The following is a 17,911-nucleotide window of genomic DNA, read 5'->3' as shown; positions in this document are numbered from 1 at the left end:
TGCAGGTAAGTAAGTGGTATCCACTGTCGTCTAGTGGTGCATTGCAATTACAAGACTCTACCCATTTTGAAATGGTGATAGGCAGACCCAATCTCAGACGGCACGCCAAGCGAAATTCGCTGTCTGTCTGTCTGTCTGTCTGTTTGACTGTCTGTCTGTCTGTCTGCCATAGCACATTTTACGACGTAGACTCAGGAACAACAAAAGAGATAGATGTTGCTATGGCTCATCCCTGGAGCAAAGATACCATCAAGGGAGCGTCCACGACATGTGGATATGCAGCAACAAAACGAGAGGCAAGGAAGGAAGTAAAGTATCGCAAAGAATCATTACCAGATGGTTCTAAGCCTTTTGTTACTCCTCTGGTGTTCGAACACTTCGGTCGTTGGGGACCCAAAGCAGAGGAATTTTTAAATGAGCTTGCAAAGAAGTCCAAAGACATGCTGGGAAGGAAAAATGAAGCAGCGTTTAGAAGCTATTGGAGAAGAAGATTTTCTGTGATTATTCAGAAATGTAACAGTAGAGTTGTTTTAAGAAAGCTATCTAGGCTTTCATTGAATTGTTTGGATGGACAAGACAAGCTTGAGATGGACAAAGCCATTCATAGTTCTATTCATTAATTAAAACGAAGAACAGTAGGAGAGTAGAACTTTTAGTACTGCAGCAAGTGATGTAAGTAGTGACGTTTGATGACAATAAAACAAATCTGTCTGTCTGTCTGTCTGTCTGTCTGTCTGTCTGTCTGTCTGTTAGTCTGTCTGTCTGTCTGTCTGTCTGTCTGTTTGTCTGTCTGTCTGTCTGTCTGTCTGTCTGTCTGTCTGTCTGTCTGTCTGTCTGTCTGTCTGTCTGTCTGTCTGTCTGTCTGTCTGTCAAAGGTATTTTATTCAATAGAACAAAGTACGTACAGATGGAGGCTAAATCCTCTACAACACAATGTCCTCATCAGTCCAATTAACTACACACGTGCTTGCTCCTTTACTAAAAAAAAGTAAAGGCCAAATGGCCTTGGAAAAACACAAATTAACTAGCATCATCTAAAAGTCTCTCCACTTTCCTGTAGATGACTCGAGCATTGGCTTTTTGTAGCTGAATGGACATGCGCTCCCTCCAATGTGTCTTGAATGAGGAGGCATTTGTTGTTCCATAGGCATCCGTTGATCTACTTGACAAATGCTGTAGGTACATTTCTGCTTGTTGTCCCCATCGACCAAAATGTTCCAAGACTAGTGGGACTGCTGTCACTGTTTCCTTACCAAGAAGTCGTTCTCTGCTATATTTTTCCGTTTTCTTCTGCTCTCTCCTGGATGCTGCAGCACCTTCCGTAGATGCTGATGCTGAAATTACTTCACTGCTCCAGGGATGTGCTAGCGAAATGTCTAAATCTGTGTTGGACCCTGATCCAACATCGAAAACTGTTATGTCAGGGCGGTTGTCAGATGTAATGTATCGATGACGTGGCTCTCTGTGATGGTGCATTTGTAAGCTGCGCAGACAGTCTGACCATACATTGGCAATACACTCATGGGTCCAGACTGGACCACCGCCCCACTTACATGTTAGGAGATGGTATCCACAACTGTCCAGAAAAGAACCACAGTCACACTGACGAATACAGCCATCGAAGGGCATGGCTAACCCCAATCTCAAGCAAGCCGCCAAACGAAAATCGCGGGAAACTAGTGCGAGCTTATTTGAGGTGGGCATAGCATTCAGCCAGGCTCCAGCGCCCTTGCCTTGAATCGATCTTAGCCTAGCAGCATCTCGCTGGGAGGGGGCCTTCTCGATCATTGCTGACGTCTTTTCTTTAGCGTGTTGCCGTGTCAGCCTCTGTTGTAGTTTAGTTGGAACTTGAATCATTTCAGTAATATCTGTCCCATCACTGCCAGCCTGCATCAGCGAAAATGCTGTCTGTCTGTCTGTCTGTCTGTCTGTCTGTCTGTCTGTCTGTCTGTTTTTCTGTACGTTTGTATGTACGTGTGTCGATCAGTCAATCAGTCAGTCTGTGTGTCCGCCATCCATCCGCCTGTCTGTCTGTCTCTCCGTCCGTCCGTTCGTGCGACTCAAACCGATTGATGCGTAGGTTTGTAAGTCAAGGTAAATGTTTTATAAAAAATTTAATAAAATTTATTTAATACAAAAATTTAATGTGTAGTTGGTCTAACTTTTCTTTAGTGTGACTCTAGCAAGACTCGCATACTTGATCAAAATACGTAAACTTAAAAATACAAATTACAAAGTATACACTTACTCGCTGGTAAATGTCTTGTCTACAAGCCAGACATGAGGAAAGTACGATCTCTGAGTAACAAACGCTTCGTTTTCAATAATATAGTTACCAAGCACTGCGACTCCCCTTTTGTGACCTAATGATCAAATCATTTCTTTACCGATTCATATATTTTAGAACAAATTTGCATGCAAACCTCTGCAGTATTTTAGAAATTTCTTCAGACAATCGTTCGTGAGGACACACTTGACACTTAACGAATTTACTGTTGTCTGTCCTTCAATTAGTTTTTCGTACTCACTGTTGCATTGATTGATTATATACATCAAAAATTCTTTAGGCTTGTCGTTTAGCTTTTTTGCCTCGTTTCTTAGTTTTGATCCGACTGACAGTCCAAAGCTTGTGCAGCATTCTGCAACGGTACAGTACACGAAGGGCTTTACACGCTGTAAAGCGTTTAGAAATAAAAGATTCTTACTGTCGTTCTTGCTATCTAGAGCGTTTCGTTTTCTACGAGTTTGTTGTTCCGGGCATCTTGTGTCTATATCAATATATTTTATATTTTTATGTACGGAGTATTAAATCAAAATAGGTTTGTGTGACCTGCTCTTTCGGTAGTGGTAAAATCGAGATTAGAAAGGACAGACAATCCAATAGCCTATACCAGAATGATATTTGTGTGTGTATGTATGTGTGTGTGTGTGTGTGTGTGTGTGTGTGTGTGTGTGTGTGTGTGTGTGTGTGTGTGTGTGTGTGTGTGTGTGTGTGTGTGTGTGTGTGTTGCGTGTGTGTGTGTATGTGTGCGTGTGTGTGTGTGTGTGTGTGTGTGTGTGTGTGTGTGTGTGTTTGCGCGTGCGTGCGTGCATGGTGCGTGTGGTGTATTTGCAGATTCTGACTGACATTGAACAATTCCTCAGAATTTAAATCTCTAACTGGACATGATATGTCAAAATCTTTCAAGTGATCAAATACCTGTAATGCAATATCATACTTAGATTTTAGTGTATATAACAATATATATATGACATTGGCAATCTTGCCTGTTCACGCGTAAGTTTATTCTTGTTGTTCAGTGCATACATGCCACTGTCGACTGCCAAAAGAGCTACGTCTGAATTTGGTTCTGTTCTAATTTCCAAAGTAACCGTTGAGCCAGGAGATACTGAGGTCATCTGTGGCCGTATTTCTATCTGTTGCAAGTATGCACATTAGAAAAAATCACAAGGTAGTCAATTAAACAACAGAGAGTAACAAACATAAAGTCACGTCATGCCGTGACAACTAGAATAACCATTATGAGAGTATACATAACATACGTGCCTAGACACTAGTAATTGGAGTTGTTTTTACATCCTCTCTTCCACGTCCATGCGCGCATGGTCCTTCAGAATTTTCACAAAGAAATTTATCCGCCATTTTCCTTCTAAGGGCGCCATTAAAAATATATATATAATCGCATAAAGCCGCCGTTGTTCCACGTGACCGCAAAGTCCACAACACCAGTAGAATAGTCTGTAGTCGTTAAAGGTAGGTACCGCGTACGGTTCATACAAGTCGCTCCTGGTTACGCAATTTAGGTTCCATTATAAGCTTGGGCCACTGAAATGCTCTTGATTTCGCGTTAACAGATAGAGGCAAGTTGACATGACAATTTGGAAACGTATGAAATAGACTGTTCTGGTAAATAGAGGTTTTATGAACGTTCGGCTGCGGTTCGAATTTTGCTCTATGTACTCGTATTATTGCCTAGAGATAAGATAAACCGAAAAAGGGCGTGCCAAATTCCTGAGTCTGACAGACATTGTCCCCAGACATCCACCCACATAGTTAGCTAGACCGAAAGTGAGTTAATCTTTTGAATATATCACTCGCCAAGTCACGTGGCTTTAACAAAGTTCTGTTTTTATGGCTGAAAGCTGAAATCACTCCAAAATATTGTGCATAATTCCTGTATAATACTGCAATTATGTAAAGTCTGTGATGACTGTGGCTCACTTTATTTGTAAAAGTTTGTTCCACTTTGACTGTTAGAACGTCTGTGCTAATGCTATCGCAGCTTTGATCGTAGTAGTAGCCAATCAAGTGAAACTTTTCCGACCAATGCGGTTGAACGAATATACTGAGTTCATTAAATCCCCTGGATAATGACGACGTAGTCGAGTGCTGAATTAGTCCGTGAGAAAGGACGAGAAACGTCATGTCAATCTATGTCAATATGATAATGTATGTCGCATTCTCAGAAATTTGAAGACACTGCAAACCTTTTTCTGGGTTAGTTCGTTTACAATAATTTCGAAATAACAGAACTTGCCGACCTACAGATAAAGAGCAGAATTTATTGAATACGTCACAACTCGGTACAATACGTCATGGTATTTGGAGTATAGTAAACAGTGTGTGTGTGTGTGTGTGTGTGTGTTTGGGGGGGGGGGGGGGCGGGGCGTGCGTGCGGGCTCTCAACTAACAAAAGTTTAGACTCCAATTTCGCACACAGAGTACATGTGGACTTTCCAATGTCTATTTCTATTTCTAGTGTAGTATGACCCAACTGTCTTATTCACAAGAAAATTACTCGTCACTGGTTTCCTTGATAATTGATCTTAGATTCTGATATTTGACAAACGCGCGCAGAGTGTAACTTGTACGTGAGCTGGTAAAGTTACATAAATCTCTAGTTATCAGTACCTTTATTATTCCACTGTTTGTTGGTCCCAACTTAATCGTAAACTGACTGCTCTGATTGTTACAAGTAGGTGCAAATGGGAAGTATACAAACTCGGTGATCACTTGTTCTCCGGCAGGTTTTACCTTCCAAGAGATCAGCATGTAACAACGCGTTCAGTAATTTAATCGATATGGTTAGCATGTACTTGGCAAGTGACGTTTGTTGAATTTCTGTTCGTGTTGAGAGTTAGTTTGGCAAAGCCATTGTTATCAGAGATAGACGTATACTTTTGACCTAATTGATCGCTAAAATTCAAATTGATTCCCGCTGCTGGATGACCATTAGGATACGTCACTTTCACCTTTAAAACAGATAAAACAAAATTCAATTGATTCTTAATAGGCTGTATGACTTACACTTGACTCAAGCGGCATGGCAGGTTTGTAAAACGGCTTTGAGCGGTCGAATTCGATTATATATGGGTTGCTTGTGAAAGTAGCCGTCATATCTGTCTGCGTGAATCTCACTCCACTTGCTCGTTCCGTCGCTATTGCTCGTATCCACAGTCTCTTGTCCAAAGGGAAGACTCCGTAACCGGAGTTTGGAATCATTAAGGCTTTGCCTCCGTTGTCGATCGATCCCTAGAAGCAATAGAGTACGGATGAAAGAGTTACTTACTAGATTGACGTGTATGCAAAACAAATTATTACAAGAAAGTAAGTGTCGTTATAGAAGACCGAGATGCAGCCCTTGCCTCTCCACACACCGAGCTCTACTGCCACAGATCCAAGTAGCACTTTGTCAAACGTATACCTGAATGACAAAACGTACTATGTAGTATTAATATTGCTAGATTAGAAAATCTGCCACTAGAAAAATGACGCACTTGGTTTTGATAATTACTTCAATGTGTTTATTCGTTTTTAACACGTAGTGTGGAGGAGTAATTTTAACATCAAACCGTGGAAGAACTGCAACAAGAAATTTCTGTTTGATTACTAACCGCAAACGTGGCATGTACCATAATCTTTCACTTCAAACTTGAATCGTGAGGTCAAATTGTTCTAAACACATTTAATAAAATCAATAATTTATTGTTAGATAGAATTTAAATTTGTACTTTGAATCCATATTTAGCTAGTATGGTCCAAGCTCCAATGACAGGATTGAGTCCCAGTTGTATCTTTTTTCTGGTGATTTCTACATCGAGTACATAGACGTATTATTGTTTTTCATTAATAGCAAATTTAGTGACAGATTGTATGACTTCTTTCTTGAGCTGATTTGATTTCAGTTCGATCCACAGTCACATTTCTCGGGTCCTGTCTCTCAAAAACCGTACCAATACAATTTCACTTGATCTATTCCTGCCACTGTCTTACCAGAATGTCTACTACAACCTGCAGCAATCACAACCAATTAGCATCATTTGCGCAGTAGCAAAAGAAAATGCGAAAGTTACATTTTCCAAAGGTTTTGAAACGATTCGACTGTTGACTGTAATGATTCTGATATTGACTGCAAGAGATTTTGTATTAACACAAAAATTGTCTACAATTTCATAGGGTTAAGGGCTAGGTTTATTGCCTTCATCATTTCTTATGTAGACCGGTTTGTCTGTTTGCACGAGAACCGACAACGATTTAAACGAGAGCGCGACTCGCTTGCGTTTGTTGAACGGAAACTCTCGACTCGTCGACGTCGCGCGCACGTACACGTGTTGAGGTGTCGGTGATAGATTTTTTAGCGCTTCTTCAAGAACCCGGATAAATATTTGAACGGATCCACCTACGCAGACAACGTACTAACGGTTCTTAATTAAACAAAAACAATTATCCACCTTATTGGTTTCTGTTTCTTATTGTGATTATGAGGACTAGCAGCAAGAGGTAACATACCCTCGAGCATTATACTTGAATGCAAATGTACGGCAAACTATTGTCTTGCGCATTTTTGTGCATTTAGACAAATGTTTATGCCACAAGATTAGGTCTAGAGTACAGGGATGGACTTTGGAGGTCGCAGATATGTGTTATGGTCGCAAGATGCGGTAAATTTAATGGATAGTCCCTACCTTGTTGTCCTGACGCTTGTACTGCTGTTCCCGAAAAGACCTTCGTTCTATCCTCCAGTTCGACGTCGACTTTCACACCGACATTCTTTCGGACGTCACTGTAGAACGCGACGATCACTTTATGCTCAATGCCTACTTGAAGAACGCTTGGCGTTATGATTACAAATCTGCGCCACAAACTAGTAACTAGCTGCTCTGTACTTTCATCAACAACACAACGTTTCACCTCCTGGATTGACAAAGAGAGATAAGCGCATAGAAGAAAAAGAGTAAAGAGAGCAACTTGTTCATGGTTTGCAGACCGGTGGATCAATTCGGGTTTGACAAAATCAGACAAAGGGAGGTACCGTCCGGCGTTAAGGCGAGGCTACAAAGTGACAAAAAGGTTGTTTGATCGAACGACGGATGCGATGTGCGACAGACAATATGGTTTGCATGGTGATCGTTGCAGCAATATGCAGTACAGGAACAAGGAAATCGATCTCAGCATAATGTGAAACAAGATTGGAAAGTCTAAACTGACTATACTGACAAAGTTTTTAGCTTGGGAACGATAACTGCAGAGAGGTATTCTAATGTGGCCAGTAATTAAATACATCTTCTTTAGTCTTAGAAATTGTGGCCGTTTGTCTCACGCCTTGGCATGTTGCACGCGTCTAGAAGACTTCCAGTAAAAACCACACATACCAATTCCAAGTATTGACGGTCACCGCTATTGCTACTGATACTAACAATGCGATAGTTGTAACACTCTGTCTCATCATATTAGCAAGCTTGACATGGATCAGTAGTTTCCGTATACCGAATTATCGCTACAATCTAGAGAGGTGTGGTAGTCACGCTATAATATGACACACATATATATTATGCTAAATTTAACACTTTGAAAGAAACATCTTACTCTTAACAAATGGCTGGAAATCTTGCGTACAAGCCAAATTACGCATCAACTTGAACAAGAAATACCTATTGACAAACATGAGGCATATTACCTCACAAGAGGAAGACAGTCCTGGTCAAAGAAATACACCAGAACAGAGACAATACCCGAGTTCAGCCCAAAGGACAGAGATGGGAAGAAGAACCAACTCCAGAGGAAATGTGGCTATTGTCGACTCGAGCGTGCACCCAAGAGAGGATTGCCCAGCAAAATGCAAGACTTGCATGAAATGCAAGAAGAAGGGACATTATGCTAGAGTCTGTCGGTCAAATACATCGGACAAGTACACACAGAAACCGAATGTAGATTAACAGAATGAGGTAGAGTATGTTGTACTCAATCACGTCACCACATCAAGAACGACTAATGCCAATGCCACGTTTGAAGTCCAAGTCACGTCAATAAAATCATATTTCAAATAGATACTGGAGCTTCTTGCAACGTCCTATCACAGCAAGACTACATTCTAGTAACAGGAGACAAGAAGGCAGTGAAGCTTGCAGAAAAACGGTAGTTTTGTAAGACAAAGGTGATACCCAGAGGATAAGCAGAGATATTGTTACAGAGAAATGGTCAAACCTACAAGGTACGTCTATAAACCGGGTTCAGCTACACCATTACTCAGTCCAGCCAAAACCTAGGACTAGTGAGCATCGTTGACAGTGACAACTTGCATATGGTTATCCAGCAACCAGTTTTACCAAAAACGACAAGTAACCGCAAGGATACTGATCAGTCAAGCAACAACAGAAGCGATGATCCTTTCTTACTAGAGTTCAATGCCATATTTGAAGGACTAGCCAGTCTGCCAGGACACTATTCCATTTGACTAGATTACAATGCAGTCCTTTTAGTTCATGCACCTCGTAGGGCACCAGTTGCACTGAGAGATGCCATCAGAGATGAGTTGGACAGATTGACAAAGGAAGGTTTCATAGAGCCGGTCACAGAACCTACACAGAATAGCGGGTAGAGTTAGTGTTGGATCATGGGACCATTGAGTAAACGTAAAGCAGTTGCCAACCCCACGCACCTGACCAATAGAGAGATCTCTCTCCTGGCTCAGTCAATTGCTGCACTCGAATGCTCAGCATTCATGCTCTACCTTTCCTCTATCTTTCCCTATGTCTGTACGAATGTCCGTTTGCTTTGATTCTTAGAACGTGAGGTTGTCGATTTGTTTGCTCAAGTCGCATTTGCATGTCACGCGTCTGTCTGCAAACTTGCATAAGTTAAGCGAAAGTATAGTGCATGCAAAATACTTCAGTCATTTGATTCAAATCATCCCAATTGAAAATCTACGCCAGCAGATGCATGTAGCCATTGCGTCATAGCTATCTAGAGATGAGAGCTAGTGCATGCAGTTATTGCACTAAAGCCTACTGTCTATATATATCCATCATGATCTTTTATTAACTGACTATTACTTGGTATTACGAAGGTGTTCTTACAACTACGAGATGCGATTGTCATCGTAATTGCTCATAACAAAGCTGGCAATGGCAAGCAAGCCTTGGTGGTGTATACAGAGTACGAATGCAACAGACGGTAATAGCAACACGTGCAGTCAACTTGGCAAGTTCAGTCAACTAGTCCATGGTGTTGACCCTTCCACGCATGTATAGAGGTGCTTTTTAACAGAGGGCTGTCATAACTCCTTCTAGTGGCATTTGCAAATGATTTTAAGTTAACTAATTTAAAAAGAGACTAGGCAGAGCGACGTAGATAGACGCAAAAATCGATAGAAATTTATTTACATTCAGAGTTCAATGCAATAAAAAACAAATTTTTGTAAATTTTTTGTAAATGGCCTGTTTCGCTTAAATTGGCACGTTATGACTTGTTCTACTTTATCACAATATTTATCAAATTCTTAGACGGTTACTCTTCTGCTGTCTAGTCGGGGCGCGAAGTGAAAGAGCCGTGAAACAGGTTGTTTCATCCGGTTGTGAATGTGACAGAAACGTGTGGAACCGTCTTACAACGAAAGCAGCAAGCCTTGCAGTTGTGATGAATGCAGAAAAGAGGCAGTCTAATCAACAGACCGGATTGCTGCTCCGTCTAATAATTGACTTCTAGAATCAAGCCAAACGTTTGTGAAGGTTTTGCTCCGTACAACAAAGTTGGAATTTTGTTCAGGCTGTTGTGTCTCATTGATTCGCCTGTTTTCTTGCAGAACATTGAGATTTTGTGCTACTTCAAGAGGAAGGTTGCCAAGGGTGACAAAAATAAAACAATGGCGCTAAAATATGGCGCCAAAACCTCATTGGGCGCCTAATAGATACTGTGTGACCGGACACACAAAGACACGGAGACAGAGACAGAAACAGAGGCAGAGACAGAGACAGAGATGAAGATTACACACAGAAAGAGAAGAATGGACAGACAGACAGAGACACAAACAGACAGACACACAGGCAGACAGACAGACGGACAGACAGACAGACAGACAGACAGACAGACAGACAGACAGACAGACAGACAGACATATATACAGACAGACAGACAGATACACACACACGCGCGCAAGTGCACCCCCACACACACAATGTGCCTAGATATGTAAAAAGTTAGAGTACTTAAAATACTCATTACTTCACAATACTCCTAACGATTCGAAGAACGGGAAAGCCATGAACAGTGCATACATCTGCTCGGTCAATAAACACATGAAATGCCATTCACGCATTCAAATTTTTTAGAATAAAAACTCCGGATTTCTCAATATTGTGCACGCATCCATGCATGTGCTAGATCTAGACTAGCCACGCTGGCTTGGCGCTGTTCATGGAGCTGCAAATCTCGCCTGGGTACTTCAACATACATGCAGAGGGATAGTGTACACCATTTGCGCACTTATGGATTGAACGAGATCCTGTCACATATTTCAGACTGTGAGAAACACACTTGAAATTGTCTTAAACTAGAAGCGCAAGCCGAGACAGCTCGATTTACCTCAACGATCATCTATCTATCTTACAAACGGCAAGACCAGGTATACCGGTACTCACAAACGTTTCAGTGCATGTCTTCTCCGAGACCGCGTTCATTTGCAAAGGTCGCTTCTCTCGCACACATGCCCAATGCGCATGTCCTCTAGGTAACGAGTAAAACCGGTCAAGCAGTTGCCTTTCGCCTGCCCTTTGCAAATTGTCTTCTTGCTTTTTACGCAATCGTTGTGTCTTCTCCCTCCTCTCCTGCCCTTGCTTTTGCACTTTTTGCGAATGCAAGCGTCGGTCTTCTTTTTTATGCAATTGGGGTCGGCTCGCTCAGTATACTTGGGCCACTCTTCGATCAGCGAGTTGTGATCTAAAACGAACTTTGAGCTCTCCAGTCCCATGACGTGATATGTCTCTTCAACTTTGAGATTGACTTCACTATAGCAGACGTCTCGCATCCAGAATAGAATGCGATTGCTGGTAGGGTGCATTCCGGGTTTGATGACCTGGAGGAGGAACGCGTTTTAGTTGACATTTCATGTCACGCGCAATACGCGTGTACGCTGTATACATACACAATGTACGAGCTGTCTATGCATACCTGTTCAAGGTCACATCTTATTCGATACCAGGCGTCTTTCTGGACTATCTTAGTCACTCGAACTTTGAATGCTAAACAAAAGTTGAAACTTTTTGTTAGTTGTCACGTGACGAGTTGAAACAGTCTTTGTTAGTTATTCACGTGACCTAAAAGTTATATATAAATTATTTATTATATTTTTATATTAATAATCTCAACTAAATGAGAAAGTTTAATCTAGGAAGCTATCTGTTGGAAGTACAAATAATAAATGTAGATAATATAAATAAATAATATATATAGACATTGGGTAAGACGTTAATTAAAGGAACTTAAATTTTAGTGTATGCATATCAAGTTGACCATAAATTACATTAAATATTTAAAAATACAATACAGACACAATGTGCAGATTTTGTTCTCTACCGTAATGATGATGGTTGCAGGCCTGGCATATTCTGTTCTTGATTGGTCCCAGTTTCGGGCAACGACCTGTAATCACGTGTTACTTTAGTCATCACTGAAATGAAATAGGTAGTGCCATTACCTGCTGCACATACGCACAACGTTCCTGAGTTTTTGGAGCAGCCGAGCAACGTCAGCGTCTTGTCCTTGTTGTCGACTGAGTACGGCACAGCACAGTACGCACCTGGATACATGTAAATGGGTAGAGACGGCTTTGCGCGATGGACACTGATGGGTTTGAACATTTACGTTACCTCGCTCTTCGTCTTTATAGACTTTAGCAAAGACTGGGGTGCGAGACTGAACGGACAACTTTTCAAGTAGTTTGAAATGGATGCACAAATCTGTCTTTGAAGGCACCTGCAACATGTCAATAGTGTATACAGACAATGACATACTGATAGAGTTTTTCTAATACAAGCAGTGTAGTCAGCTATGCGACCAGTTGTATAGATCACTGGAAGAACCAGGTAGGTAAGCAGGATACAGTATGGAAATCGATTAAAGATGGAGACTGGTATCTTGAGTTACTGTTTAACTGGCATGAAAATTTTGTGGTGTGTGTGTGTGTGTGTGTGTGTGTGTGTGTGTTTGTGTGTGTGTGTGTGTGTGTGTGTGTGTGTGTGTGTGTGTGTGTGTGTGTGTGTGTGTGTGTGTGTGTGTGTGTGTGTGTGTGTGTGTGTGTGAGTGTGTCAGTTAAGTTGGAAGAATTTATTACACAATACAAGTCACTATCAGAGGCTCTTTAGAAGAGGTACGTTACAACTGGATCAGAAAGAAGACTGATAATGCACGCATTCAAAAAAATTATAGAGCATCATAAATTTGTACAGAAAAAATTCTGCAAAGCAGTACAATAGACACAAAATTAGAGAAAAACATTAACACCAACGTGTATAAATCAAGTTTTGTTACCTGTTTGAGATGGAAGAACACAGTAGAATCATAATTTTCATAGCTTTCCAAACCAAGTTGATCTCCCATTTTGAGTAAGATCTTGCAGAGTCTCACAATACTAAGTCATTCCAAAATGGTGTTGAACTGATTAAGACTTACTTCATCAAGACAATGTTTGTCCTTCGTATTCCCCATAGTTGCTTCATCACAAGGAGAGTATCCTGTAGGAATCTTAACTTCGACGGTCACAGAATTGGCAGAGACAGTTAACTGGTGCCTAATTACATTTAAAATTGATAAATGCTTAATTAGTAGATTTTTTAGTACGTGCATGAATACCTTATGCATAGTGAAACTAGAACTTGCTTTTCGTTTTCTGTTGAATTATTAAGGTTGCTGGTGTTTACTGTAAAGGTAAAGTGGCACTTCTCGTTATCGTATTTGATCGTGTTGTAGCTCAGCTTGACCTACAAAGTTAGCAGAAAGAGTGAAGACACTTAATGTAGTTAATGACATGAAATTTCGGAAAGGGTGTGACCTGCATGAATCCCACTCCATTTCCTGTTGTTGTGACTTTCAGCAAACCTTCTGATGGAATCTTTACAAACGATCATGTATGAGTGGAGTAGTCGTCTACGTTTATTCACGATTGGTTACTTTAAACGATTGTTCCACGTCTCTGTTGCTGTGATCCACATTCACAGTGTTTGCAAACGAGTCGTTGACAACAGACGATTTCACGTTGAGATTTCGCTGCTGCTGTAACACTCTTGAAAAGGCAGTCAAGCATTCCTGCGTCCAGTAAGTACTCTAAAAATATCAAATGACAAACATCAAACAATAATTTGTGAGATAGTTAATATCAATTGTGATTTTTACTTCCGTTGATGGAAGCTGCAGGTTCGTGTTGCGAACACTGCTCAACCAGCGAGCGACTGGCCTAGCTTCTTCAATATCTCCCTTTGCTACGTATGCGCACAACATGATTGCTGTCGTCGTGATCGCTCTAGAAGTAGCAACATCATCAGCATCGGGTTCGTCTGACCAAAATCTCCTGCCTTTTCCTAGCAAAAAAGCACGGAGGTAGTAAGTAAGAGTTTAGTGAAATGGTGAACTCAACGTGTTTGGGCTGCCTTGCACATGTCAACGCGGAGAATTTCCCGAAAGGTTTCGTTACAACAGTTGTCGCCATTTTGTGGTAGACAGGCGAGCGTCATGGCGTAAAACACCCAAGAGCGCGTGTAATCGTCGGCATCTCTTCTCCAGCGTCTAAAGCTGTTGATGATCCGATGATTAGAGCAGCAGATACAGTTTTCAGAGCCCTGAAACGCATTGCTATCACTCTCGGGTTGAGTAGGAATGGAGAGACATACCGATTTAGGACAGAAGACTTTGCGACTTATTTTCCCGGAAAATGAGGCGATGGCATGAGCAGCTAATGACACTATGTTGAAATTCTGCAAATAGACGTTTTAGCTTTGGGTATACCGTACAATAGGTAAACACCATACTACTAGAAGTGCACGAGAGATGACTAAGGGTTTTACTTCTACATGAACAGTGCTACAAAACGTAATGTTTCTAGACTAAAACTTGGTTTAATTATTGGTCTTGCCGGTTTAATAATTAAGTCTTAACGAATCACGATATTTGTGGAAACATGCATGCAGAGTGTCTCTAAGCATTGAGTATGACCTTTGCAAACTGCGACAAAATGCTATACTTGTCTGTAATTCTTGAGATTTAGTTTACTCAACATACAGGTAGTCCGATAATGTAGCAAATTTTTGCCTTTCTAGCAGCTAAGCTAAAGCAGATTGCTAGTTGTCATTTGGCGTGGATTATGTCTCACTCTCTGAAGGCTACAGCAATCAGAATGCTTATTGGCTTTTCATTACAAAAACAATAATGAAAGAATAATTTTAATTTATTAATTAGATTTTCGTTGATGTTGCTAATAGATTCAATATTACAAAAGTAATTAATAAATATTTTTATAATTAGATTTTACTTAGGCACGACTCCTCGAAAGGGGATCGTCAAATTACCGAAACGGCCGTTTGCATTGTGATTTGGAACGTAGTCTTCATGCACGGTTTCGTGGCGATCGGGCCGTCAGTTTTGGCTTGATTGATGTTACAGACAGACAGACAGACAGATCAAACTTTTACAGATATAGAGATATAGAGATATATCACCATCTACGGTTGGTAAGTCCCAGAATATACGTATCCCTAACTCGAATATTAAAGATAAAGCAATTGACCAGCTGTTAGTTGACATCAATATATATCCTACTGTTTAAAGATTGAAGCAAAGAAATTGCTCATTGGCTTTCTCATTAATTAAACGAACAATAAAGCTATAAACTTTGTAATTAAATTGCCGCTGATTTTGTCAATGAAGGTGACCTTATTACAAGCAATGAATAGAAAGTTTTACGTATCTGTAACAACAGATTTTATGCCTTACCGTGTCTGATTCCTGGTCTTCTAATATGCAGCTATCTTTCATTCGACTGGCTACGACATCTTTGGCGTCGTTCAAAACTTTCTTGTCGACAAATACAAACTCTGAAGCAGACGTCAGTATTGTCAACGTTGTAGCCATAAAGTAGGTTGAAGATTGAGACCAGTACGCTCGATAACTTCCATTCTTGTCCTTCTGATCGATGACATTTTGAAAGGCTAGGCACATTGGTACGTTATCTTGGCATGTTAGTTGCTGCAGGTTTCTTCACTTACTTTGTTTAGTAGCTGAGAGTAGATCTCTGTACTGTGACGATCCGTTTTGACCCATAAATTTCATGTATCGGAGGTTTGCGACGCTGATTCCGAGAGCGAACACTGTTTGCTCGTTGGTGTCGCTTGGGAGACCCTGAAGCTGCTTTGCGCGGGGTGATCTGATCTTTGCGTTCTGCAAGTAACTGCCTGCATGCAAATGTGTTTGATATAACCAGTTTACGTCATTTCAAAATAAAGTGTATTTTACTAATACAAAATCATTGATTAATTAATGTACTTCGCGGCTGTAGGACCTAGTCGGGCCGGTCGGGCCAAGGCGAGAACGATTATAGTAGGCGACTTCTAATACAACTGCAGCTGGTAAACGTCCATTGATATTATAATTGTTATCCTAGGATTACTGTTTACGTATACTTGCAAGGTACTGTTTCGGTATACTTGTTTGTTTAGTTAGAGTTTAGTTGATAGTATTTTCTGTCTTAATCTTTGCAAATTTCGTGCCATTTACATCCAGGACACTTACTACTTAAAACCAAAATTTTGGTCGTTAGTAAGCAAAAATTTACTACGCAACAATTTGATATCGCTAATGTGTGAGGTAAGTAAAACATCGCTATTTTTCTTAAATATTTAGACAAAATTTATTAATTTACGAAATTAAATAAATTAAATCAATGCAAAACCTGTAATAGTGACAAATGCTTGGTCGGACTCCGGGACGACATCTTCTGGTAAAACAAGACGGAAATAGTTGTCTTGTGCTTTGCCATTTTCGACTTTGCTTACATTAGTTCTACGATAAACTAGACGAATAAGGCAGCGAGACTTCTGTAATTAAGCAGTGCATGACAATGTATCTATGCATAGTTCTTACTTCCAGTAAGAGGGCATGTCTCACAGTTGTCTCCCCATCCGTGTGGAGTCCAATAAAAATTTCTGACGTCACAGCATTCATCTTTGGTCATTCTTACACGGTTGTGTGTTCGAGAGGAGCAACTTCGATTGTCAAAACAGGTTTGTTTAAGTTCTGGATCAGGAGCTAGAAACGAGACTGTCAATAAACGTTTCAAAATGTCAATATTTTTGCAACCTGAGCGACAGCGCTGTCTTCTTGGAAAGTTTAGATCTGCGCATGAGTGACAGTTTGATTAATTAGAGAATATTGCTACTTTGCTGTTACATTGTGACCTTGTGGGTCTAACTCAACCGTGAATAGCTGGTCCATCCAGATTCCTTCCGGCTTGTGTAGGAAAAGAAAGAACAAACAAAGAAACTTGTCAGTATATTTGACTAGTCAAACTTATTCTGCAACTCGAACTTGCGTATAGTTTTAAAAATTAATAATCGAAATAAAACAAATACATTAAAATGTTAAAAACTAAAACAAAGAGAATTTATTGAATTGTTAATGTTTAATTTAATGGATTTAATCTGAATAGGCTCCACTTTGCAGTCTACACCGCACACGCGTACAGGTGGGCTAATAATACCACGTAATCATGCTATAGCGAGTAGTTCAAGCTTTGGCGCATGCGCAAACTCAGGTTATGACATTCGCGCTTTGGCAAACCTCAATTTTCCCAATGGCAGGTCCGTTAGAAACCACTGCAGCCATTTAAAAATTAAAATTGTATTTTAATATTATATTTTCTATTTTTGGCTTTGATTTGTATATTAAAATAGTAAAAATTTCAATTGTATTTAATTTTTTTATTTTCTATTTATTCTTTCATTTTATATTAAAATATTAATAATTCAAATTGTATGTTTATTTTTTTATTTCTTATTTTAAAACTTTAATCTTATTAAAATTTTATTAAAAATTTAATTGTATGTTATTTTTTTATTTCTACTGTGATCTGTATATTAAAATACTAATAATTAGATTTTAAGTTAATATTTATTTTTATTAAAATATTAGAAATTGAAATTTCATTAAAGCTTTAATTTTTACTGTGATTTTTATATTGAAATAAAATAAATTAAATTGTATGTATTTTTATATTTTTTATTTTTATACTTTAATTATATATTTGATATTAAAAATTGAAATTGTATGTTAATTTATTTTATAATTTTTATTAGAAAACTGTTGGACAATCAACAGGAATGGCAAGGAGTAAATCCGGATTGATAATCAGACCGGCTAATTTATAGACATACAGATTGCAAACGCGATATCCCGATTTCTAACCAGTAACCTCTTCGTACGGCTAACCGGCCGCTCTACATTTTGCAATCTGGAAGAAAGTCTGACTTCTAACTGACTTTTAATATTAACAAATAGTATAAATATTGAAGGTAATATTGTTATATTCGGATTAATTAACAATCTGTCCGGTTACAATAAACCGTTCTGTACAGTATTTTCAGTTGGGAG

At 39.7% G+C, this 17,911-nt stretch overlaps 3 protein-coding genes and 1 long non-coding RNA gene across 4 annotated transcripts in view; all 4 read right to left on the bottom strand.

The window, feature by feature from the left end:
* Window positions 1-734: 734 nt before the first annotated feature.
* On the bottom strand, window positions 735-1,866 carry LOC134198566 (uncharacterized). The gene has a single exon (XM_062667981.1). The coding sequence runs from the start codon at window positions 1,855-1,857 to the stop codon at window positions 1,021-1,023; it is 837 nt and encodes a 278-aa protein (XP_062523965.1). The 5' UTR covers window positions 1,858-1,866; the 3' UTR covers window positions 735-1,020.
* A 1,325-nt stretch (window positions 1,867-3,191) lies between these two features.
* Window positions 3,192-6,396, bottom strand: LOC134176535 (complement C3-like). The gene is made up of 12 exons (XM_062643203.1): window positions 6,355-6,396; window positions 6,013-6,292; window positions 5,914-5,956; window positions 5,796-5,863; window positions 5,603-5,705; window positions 5,309-5,533; window positions 5,098-5,253; window positions 4,913-5,035; window positions 4,489-4,542; window positions 4,223-4,432; window positions 3,276-3,417; window positions 3,192-3,199 (listed from the first exon to the last, which is right to left on the bottom strand). Exons 6-12 carry the CDS (start codon window positions 5,501-5,503, stop codon window positions 3,192-3,194), a joined length of 888 nt encoding a protein of 295 aa, XP_062499187.1. The 5' UTR covers window positions 5,504-5,533; window positions 5,603-5,705; window positions 5,796-5,863; window positions 5,914-5,956; window positions 6,013-6,292; window positions 6,355-6,396.
* Window positions 6,397-6,621: 225 nt separating this feature from the next.
* Window positions 6,622-7,285, bottom strand: LOC134198030 (uncharacterized). The gene is made up of 3 exons (XR_009972735.1): window positions 7,193-7,285; window positions 6,967-7,133; window positions 6,622-6,680 (listed from the first exon to the last, which is right to left on the bottom strand). It is a non-coding gene; the product is annotated as an uncharacterized LOC134198030 (long non-coding RNA).
* Window positions 7,286-10,856: 3,571 nt separating this feature from the next.
* LOC134198140 (complement C3-like) overlaps window positions 10,857-17,911 on the bottom strand; it is a 16,951-nt gene continuing 9,896 nt past the window's right edge. The window contains exons 24-42 of the mRNA XM_062667478.1: window positions 16,720-16,771; window positions 16,622-16,657; window positions 16,406-16,570; window positions 16,215-16,334; window positions 15,532-15,717; window positions 15,260-15,474; window positions 14,161-14,244; window positions 13,908-14,109; window positions 13,667-13,851; window positions 13,445-13,597; window positions 13,326-13,385; window positions 13,127-13,254; window positions 12,947-13,064; window positions 12,806-12,886; window positions 12,145-12,250; window positions 11,973-12,074; window positions 11,852-11,917; window positions 11,447-11,517; window positions 10,857-11,351 (exon numbers count right to left, since the gene is read on the bottom strand). Of these exons, the coding sequence (XP_062523462.1) occupies window positions 10,953-11,351; window positions 11,447-11,517; window positions 11,852-11,917; window positions 11,973-12,074; window positions 12,145-12,250; window positions 12,806-12,886; window positions 12,947-13,064; window positions 13,127-13,254; window positions 13,326-13,385; window positions 13,445-13,597; window positions 13,667-13,851; window positions 13,908-14,109; window positions 14,161-14,244; window positions 15,260-15,474; window positions 15,532-15,717; window positions 16,215-16,334; window positions 16,406-16,570; window positions 16,622-16,657; window positions 16,720-16,771 (2,529 nt within the window). The 3' untranslated portion in view covers window positions 10,857-10,952. The remainder of the gene's footprint in view (window positions 11,352-11,446; window positions 11,518-11,851; window positions 11,918-11,972; window positions 12,075-12,144; window positions 12,251-12,805; window positions 12,887-12,946; window positions 13,065-13,126; window positions 13,255-13,325; window positions 13,386-13,444; window positions 13,598-13,666; window positions 13,852-13,907; window positions 14,110-14,160; window positions 14,245-15,259; window positions 15,475-15,531; window positions 15,718-16,214; window positions 16,335-16,405; window positions 16,571-16,621; window positions 16,658-16,719; window positions 16,772-17,911) is intronic.

The sequence above is a fragment of the Corticium candelabrum genome, chromosome 2, assembly GCF_963422355.1.
Source record: "Corticium candelabrum chromosome 2, ooCorCand1.1, whole genome shotgun sequence".
Classification (NCBI taxonomy): domain Eukaryota; kingdom Metazoa; phylum Porifera; class Homoscleromorpha; order Homosclerophorida; family Plakinidae; genus Corticium; species Corticium candelabrum.
The sequence above is the reverse complement of the archived record's forward strand: the minus strand, read 5'-3'. Positions and strand labels throughout refer to the sequence as shown.

Excerpts from the sequence above, each read along its gene's own strand:
- LOC134176535 (XM_062643203.1), bottom strand. The coding sequence starts at position 5,503 with ATGATTCCAAACTCCGGTTACGGAGTCTTCCCTTTGGACAAGAGACTG. Across the intron at positions 5,254-5,308 it reads CCATGCCGCTTGAGTCAAGT|GTGAAAGTGACGTATCCTAA; the intron begins GTAAGTCATACA and ends TCTGTTTTAAAG. Across the intron at positions 5,036-5,097 it reads CAACAAACGTCACTTGCCAA|GTAAAACCTGCCGGAGAACA; the intron begins GTACATGCTAAC and ends ATCTCTTGGAAG.
- LOC134198566 (XM_062667981.1), bottom strand. The coding sequence starts at position 1,857 with ATGATTCAAGTTCCAACTAAACTACAACAGAGGCTGACACGGCAACAC.